This window comes from Platichthys flesus, chromosome 5, assembly GCF_949316205.1.
Source record: "Platichthys flesus chromosome 5, fPlaFle2.1, whole genome shotgun sequence".
Taxonomy (NCBI): Eukaryota; Metazoa; Chordata; class Actinopteri; order Pleuronectiformes; family Pleuronectidae; genus Platichthys; species Platichthys flesus.
In genome coordinates, this window is record NC_084949.1 from 25,231,047 (window position 1) to 25,238,737 (window position 7,691).

Consider the following 7,691-nt stretch of genomic DNA (forward strand, 5'->3'; position numbering starts at 1 on the left):
GATCTGATGAGCTTCAAACAGCCTGAACCCTGAGGTTACTTCGGTCTGTATGGTGCCAGTAAACCAAACTCCACGAGAAGATCCCTCAGGACCAGGTAGGTTTCCTCAATGAGGCTTTTTTATCTTTCTAACGGTTCCTCCAGTGACCTCCTCTCTAAATCCAGCTGTGAAAGCCTCCTCATCCCCAGAGTTCTTTGAGGTTCTCCTAATTCTCCCCAGAGAAGCATTGAGATTCCTCTTCCGTTCTTTCAACACCAAATGCCCCCCCCCTCCCTGGAGATTCTAACCCTCAACCTTCAGATGAGTTGGCAGAAGGAGAGCGACCTTAGCAGAGGAAACATATTGATCCGTGTCCAGATCACTGTGACCTGGCTGCTCTCCAGCCCTGAGCTCGGTGGCCGACCCACAGAGCGGTTCAAACACCCGGGTGAAGGCTGTGGGGACACTGGGCAGAGTTTTATTCCACTGGGAAGCAGAATAACCCGTCGAGTGAAGGGAGCACTTTGAAAAGGAAGGAAGACGAGTTGTGAGTTTACTTTTTTTCTGGTGCTTTTCTCTTTAGACTTTGTCTGTGAACTTCAGTAAATCGAAATCCACGGGAGAACGAGAGCGACTGGACTTTTAAATAAGTGCTGAGAGCTTCCTGAATGTTTCCTTTCATCATCAAGGCCACGGGCTCTCTCCAGATGTTGTTACTCAAACTTTTTATCTTCCCCTCTCCTCTTCCCTTCATGCGCCCACCTCCCCTGACCTCTCCTCTCAGCAGGATGATGTGGTGTTTGCGCCGCCGCTCTCGGACAATCTGTCTGTCCTTGGCCTTCATCACGGTTCTCCTCCACCTCCTCCTGGTGCTCTCCTCTCTTTCCATTCACCAACCGCCGCATGACTCCCCGCCGTCACCCAACATCCTGAGGAGCCTGGCACGCAGCAGCTACACCCCCACAGGGATCAGTGATCTCGCTGACCCACCAGCTGACACCACCCAAAGAGGCTCCTCCGATGGAGATGCCAGTGAGGAGGTCAAAGGTCGTGGGGGAACGGCTCCTGCTCCAGTTGAAGTGGCTGGCAGCCGGGGTCACCATGAACCTTTGGAGTCTGGGACGTCCAAACTGGAGGCGCTGTTTGACCACCCCCTGTACGCCACGCCCGGGCCGGCTGTCCCCGAGGACGACTGGCTGCTGAGAGTGAGACCAAAGGTCAAGGCCGCAGAGGAGAGCTCACAGATGTGGTCAGTGTCGTGAAAAAGAACTTTGTGTGCATCGTCTCTCACGCTTTTATTATCCAAACATACATTGTGTTACTTATTCCAGTATCTTTGTGGTACCGGGTTCCATCCAGTAGAGTTTATCCCTTCAAACTCGTCACTGGAACACTAACACACAAAGGACATTTAAACACTGCTCTTGGTTTATCTGAGAGTTCTTCAGAAACGCACTCTGTCCTTTAAGCTTCATACTCAACATGACTGCTGCTTTATGTTTCTGTAGTGTCTCTGCATGTAAGTACAGAGCTACTGTTCGTCACAAGAGAAGTGAGGCGTCTTCAGGAAAAGCTTTTCATGGCTTCTTTATGGTGAAATTCATTTTAGAGACGTGGGATCTCTAGAAACCACTGATCCTGGTCACAGAGGAACTTCTTCAGTGTCCGTTTGGATTGAAACAAACTGGCACATTTACAGAGAGATTGATTGATTGGATTTAGACAAATTAATTAAACCTTAAAGAAATGAAATAAAATAATAATCGCAATTCAATTATTATTTGTTGTATAAAATATTATGAAAAATGGCTAGAAGAGTATCCCATCAGAATGTTCATCTTTGAAGTAGATGTATTATGTGTCAGCGTCAGTGAAGCGATGAGAAAGGATGTTTCATCGGTACGTCTGTCCGTCAATCTGTCCATCAATCTGTCCGTCACATTCTTGTGAACATGACATCTCATGAACGCCTTCAGGGAATTCCTTTGAGGTTCTTACAAACTTCCACTGAGATTGAAAGATGAATTGATTAGATTCAAAGGCACATGACTGAAGGTCGTTACTGCTAGTTCTGACCAGAGTTTCAATTATCTCCCTATCTCTCTCTCTCTCCCTCTCCCTCTCCCTCTCCATCTGTCTCTCTCTCTCCCTCTCCCTCTCTCTCTCCCTCCCCCTCTCCTTCTCCCTCTCCCTCTCACTCTCACTCTCTCTCTCCCTCTCCCTCTCTCTCTCTATCCCTCTCTCTCTCTCTATCCCTCTCTCTCCCTCTCTCCCCCTCTCCCTCTCCCTCTCCCTCTCCCTATCTCTCTCTCCGTCTCTCTCTCTTTCTCTCTCTCTCCCTCTCTTCCTCTCTCCCCCTCTCCCTCTCCCTCTCTCCCTCTCCCTCTGTCTCTCTCTCTCCCTCGCCCTCTCTCTCTCTCTCTCTCGCTCTCTCTCCAGGGCCAGTGCCAGTCAGCAGAGCTACGAGGAGGTCCGGTGGAACAGCAGCAGTGACAGCCACCCCCCCTGGCTGCGCTTCCACCTGGGCATCTCCCGCTGGCAGCTCTATCCTCATCGTGACCCCAACATGGCGGCTCTGACGCAGCAGCTCGCCACGCACCACATCGTCAGTGCAGGTCTGACACCGCGGCCTCCCACCGTCATTTCCCCTCAGTCCACGTTGTGATTGTTGAGCTCCATCAGTTTGGTCAGCTCCATCAGCTCCATCAGTTCGGTCAGTTTGGTCAGAGCAGGGCACGGAGCCTGGGTCCCACCTGTTGAGTGACAGCCGAGGTGTCAGGCCCACACAGGCAGGCTTCTTTTGAAGTAGACGATCAGAGACGGAGGGCGACTTGAAAAGGAGCAGATCTTACAGGAAGTAATGTTGCTCCCACAACTGAGCCCGTGGGGGGGGAGGGAGGGTGGGCGGGGCTTCAGGGAGGGCGAGGGCAGGAGGAGAGTGATTGTGATGGTTTGGACTCGTCAGGTTTAAGGTGAGACTTTAATATGCACACTCACTTTGAAGTTCTCCTCACATGAAAGCTGCTGTGAAGCTGTGAGGAGACTCAGCAGAGGATGGACAGGAATACTTGAACATCTCCGTGCACGTTTCTCTACGGGGAAACTTCATTCCAGTGTCGGCATCGACCCTCAGAAGGACGAGCATCTTGGTTGGTGATGGAGATGATGGTCAAATGGACAATTTAAGGTTAATTGGTTAGAATAATGAACTGGCTTGAAAATGGTAAATTGATTTAAAAGTCGATTAACCAGTGGACCTAGGTATCGAACATCAGCTACGGCCATGTGCTCTGGGAACTGACCATAGGCTGTATATAAATTTACATATATATATAAAGATGGACGAAATAATGGCTCTCTAAACTGAAGCCAACTCGGTCATAAACCCCGCCTCCTCCAACCTTCAACCATTCCTGTGATCTTGCAAACAAACCAACAAACAGACAGAGGTGGAAACATAACCTCCCCCACAGATGTTGTAATGTTGGTAGAAGAAATACATTAACCTTTAGATTGGTACCTTCAAATATTTATATTTACTTCTTAAAAAGAAACAGAAACATCCTGTAAATCCTGTTTTCTCTCCACGTCAACGTGCATAGCTGAGGAATTTCTAATTTCCTCTTTCAAAAGCCGAAGTCTGAGCGTGAATATGAGCAGGGAGAGTTTTTAGTTGGAGTCGTGAGGCCGACGCGATTCAATCTTCACTCGACCTTGACAAACTTTTGATTGGTTTGAAGACACAAAGCCTCACGGTCTGTCGTCGCTCCTCGTTTCCAGATTTCAACATCACAGCTCGGAAATAAAATAAATTCAAATAAACAGACGGCACTCCTGTCTCCGTACATTTGATTCCGATTCCGTTTCAATTCAATCAGACAATTTTTATCAGAATAAACTCAAAAGAGTCACAACGATAAGTTGTTGAGAACATTTTTAACATTTTGGGGATAGTGCACAAAATTGAATTGTTTGTCAACAATTTGTGGATTAATCTCAGAAAAGAGAAATAGAAAGAAGGCAAGAGAATGCATCAAAGTCTTTGGCAAACAATATATAATAAGAATATAATACATTTTATTTGTTTAGCACTAAAATCAGAGCTTGCAAAGAGCTTTGACAGCAAAGCAAGAAAAGTAAACAGAAGAGAAATAACAATCAGCAGGAGGCAACATGACAAGGAAACAAGGAAGTGTTCAAACTAAATGAAAATATATATAAAGCTTTGTCACGTGAAATAACAGTAACACATAAAAGCAATAATTTGACAATAAAAATAAATGAACACATCAAACAAAAGATGAAAAGAAATCAATAAAAACATCAGATTGAAGCAAGTCTGTGAAAATGGATTTTAAAGAAGTCACATTAATAAATAGATGTAAGCACATTAAAGATAAATCCTTCTCTACGCATTTTACTGAGTCACATTCAGGAGTGAGGCTGAGAAACATCTGTAACATCTGTAACATCTGTAACATCTGTAAAATCTGTAACATCTGTAACTCTGAGTGAATCCAAAGTGTCTGGAGAATATAGAAAAAGAGACAAACATAGACTCAGTGGAATCTGACCGAGCTGTGCACTGTCTTCACTGTGACGCACAAACTGAAAGGTCTCTTCAGCTTCCACTTGATGTGTGTGTGCGTGTGTGTGTGTGGATGTGTGTGTGTGTGTGTGCATGTGTGCTGTCATATCATAACGTGTGTGTGTGTCTGTGTGCATGCGCTGTGAGCCCTGTAGCTATGGTAACCCTCTCAGTCCTGTTGTGCAGTGCAGAAGTCTGGAGGGACGCAGCTGAAGCTGGTGATGTCATTTCCCAACTACGGACAAGCTCTGTTCAAACCCATGAGGTGAGAAAGGAAATCAGTGTCAAATTCTCTGAAGTGGATTGAGACCTGAAACTGAAGATTGAGGCAAACAGGGAGATTTTTGAGCTTCAACACAAACTGGGAAATGTGTTTACAAGTAAAAACTAGGAAGGAAAGTGTCAATTCACAAGCTGAAATGTGTGTGAGGAGATTGGTGCAGAATGAAAACCACTCGACTGGGGGGGGGGGTGTCAGAGATGTGCAGGTAACCCTTCTGTTTGACTCGGCCTCTCGCCGGCAGGCAGGAGCGAGATGATGAAACCAACCTCAACCTCTTCTACTTCTCGGACCTCGAGAGGCACAATGCAGAGATCGCTGCTTTTCACCTCGACAGGTGAGTCCGGGAAAATGGGTTCATTCAAGAAGCACGAGATGGAGGAGGAAGATGGAGGCGATGACAAGAACATATGAAGGTTCATCTTCTCTGGTCTTTATCCTCGTCTCATAACTTTTGTTGTGTTGTGTCCCCCCCCCCCCCCCCCCCCCTGCAGGATTCTGGGTTACAGGCGAGTCCCTCCTGTGGTCGGGCGGCTGCTGGACGTGGTTAAAGAGATAAAGGACATCACCACCGACCGCAAGCTGGCCCGGACCTTCTTCACCTCCCCTGGTAACACACAACACAACACACACACACACACACACACACACACACACACAACCACACACACACATACACACACACCATCCATTTTCTAATTCTCAATGTAACAATCACCCACAATTTATTTTATCCCAATTTCTCTCTCCTCTCCTCCTCCTCTCCTCCTCCTCTCCTCTTCCCTCCTCTCCTGTTTCTTCCTCTCTCCTCCTCCTCTCCTCCTCTCCTCCTCTCCTCCCTCTTTCCTCCTCCTCTCCTCCTCTCCTCCCCTCCTCCTCTCCTCCTCATCTCCTCTTACCCCCTCTCCTGTTTCTTCCTCTCTCCTCCTCTCCTCCTCTCCTCCCTCTCTCCTCCTCTCCTCCTCTCCTCCTCTCCTCCCCTCCTCCTCTCCTCCTCCCCTCCTCTTCCCCCCTCTCCTGTTTCTTCCTCTCTCCTCCTCTCCTCCTCCCCTCCTCCCCTCCTCTTCCCCCCTCTCCTGTTTCTTCCTCTCTCCTCCTCTCCTCCCCTCCTCCTCTCCTCCTCCTCTCCTCTTCCCCCCTCTCCTGTTTCTTCCTCTCTCCTCCTCTCCTCCTCTCCTCCTCCTCACCTCTCCTCTCCTCGCCTCTTCCCTCCTCTCCTTTGTCTTCCTCTCTCCTCCTCCTCTCCTCTCCTTTCCCCCTCTCCTCCTCTCCTCCTTTCCGCCGCTCCTCCTCTCCTCCCTCTCTCCTCCTCTCTTCATATCCTCCTCTACTCCTCTCCTCTCCTCCTCCTCTCCCACTCTCCTCCTCTCCTCCTCTCATCCCCTCCTCCTCTCCTCCTCCCCTCCTCTTCCCCCCTCTCCTGTTTCTTCCTCTCTCCTCCTCTCCTCCCCTCATCCTTTCCTCCTTCCCTCCTCTTCCCCCCTCTCCTGTTTCTTCCTCTCTCCCCCTCTGCCTCTCCTCCTCTCCTCCTCCTATGCTCTTCTGGCTCCCCCTAGTGGGCAGTGTGTGCTTCTATGGCCAGTGCTCGTACTACTGTTCCACAGAGCATGCTGTGTGCGGCCGCCCCAGGGCCCTGGAGGCCTCCCTGGCCGTGCTGCTCCCTGACCTGTCCCTGGCCACCAGGAGGAGCTGGAGATCCCCCTGGAGGCGCTCCTACAGCCGCAGCAAGCTGGCAAAGTTAGTGGTTCTATGTTCTGTATCAACATCACCTCAGCTTACCTCCAATATTATTCACAAGGCTCCAGAACAATAAAGAGGTTTCTGGACCTGTTTTTTCACTGGAGGTTACAGATACAGCTGATATGAATAAATCATCACTGATCAATGCCTCATAGATTTTGAGATACTGGCACAGTTGCTGTTCATAAAGAAAACATAGAAATTGATTATGTTCCTCAGTAGTTTAACTGGAAATGAAAACATCAGAGCCGTGGTTAGAAGTGTCTGTTATGTATGAAAAGGGTTTAAACAAGTCTGTTATCTTCAGGTTTATATATAAATAAATTCATGTTCCACTGTGTCGTAAATCATAAATTTCATCCATTTATGATTAAAATGATTTTTCTCTTAATCTTAGCATTTTATTCTTGCACCAGTTTCTTGTTTTCCCCTTCTTGCTTGTTCTCAGTTAAATCGGTCTTCATCAATGACTCCTTCATTTATATTACCACGTCAAAAAGTGATGGAAATATGAAAAACATATTTTCTCACACACGAGCAGTAGACACACACCGAGGCGTATGATCATTGAAGGTGAATGGAAACCCGTCTGTTTTCAGGTGGGAGACAGAATCCGACTACTGCTCCAGAGTGAAATCGACTCCACCCTACGACAAAGGCTCGAGGCTGCTGGACTTCATGGACATGGTCGTACTGGACTTCCTGATGAGTATGTTCACACTGTTACTTTAAACTTCTCCATGCAGGTGTCAGAAGAGAGTCGGGATATACAAACCTTTTCCATGAGCTTCTTCACTGCAGAAGTTTAGACATGCAACAGCAGCAAAGCCTCTTCATCACATACTCACTGTGATGAAGGCTGCATTCCACTTACATGTCTCTAAATTGATGTGTCCACCAGTTTCCACACTCAAAGGTCAAACAGAGTTGCTGTCTTTTCCATGTAATTAGTTAATAATTGGCATATATGCAGATTTGATTTAGTTCATGACTCCCAAGACTTTATTTGTCATGTCAACAATTACACACAGCAGTCTATGGCAATTCAGTCTTTGGGTCACAGGCACCATGCTCCAAAATATCTAGAAAGAAAACCACACAAGC

General features: G+C 47.6%; 1 protein-coding gene across 2 annotated transcripts in view; it reads left to right on the top strand.

Moving 5' to 3' along the window:
* The first annotated feature begins 405 nt into the window (after positions 1-405).
* Positions 406-7,691, top strand: part of LOC133953635 (extracellular serine/threonine protein kinase FAM20C-like) — a 33,044-nt gene continuing 25,758 nt past the window's right edge. Inside the window, exons 1-8 of one of the 2 annotated variants that reach the window (XM_062387658.1) lie at positions 406-526; positions 764-1,228; positions 2,419-2,594; positions 4,754-4,832; positions 5,092-5,184; positions 5,342-5,457; positions 6,404-6,584; positions 7,187-7,296. In XM_062387658.1, the coding sequence (XP_062243642.1) occupies positions 768-1,228; positions 2,419-2,594; positions 4,754-4,832; positions 5,092-5,184; positions 5,342-5,457; positions 6,404-6,584; positions 7,187-7,296 (1,216 nt within the window). In that variant the 5' untranslated portion in view covers positions 406-526; positions 764-767. The remainder of the gene's footprint in view (positions 527-763; positions 1,229-2,418; positions 2,595-4,753; positions 4,833-5,091; positions 5,185-5,341; positions 5,458-6,403; positions 6,585-7,186; positions 7,297-7,691) is intronic. The other variant, XM_062387659.1, reaches the window with a different exon arrangement.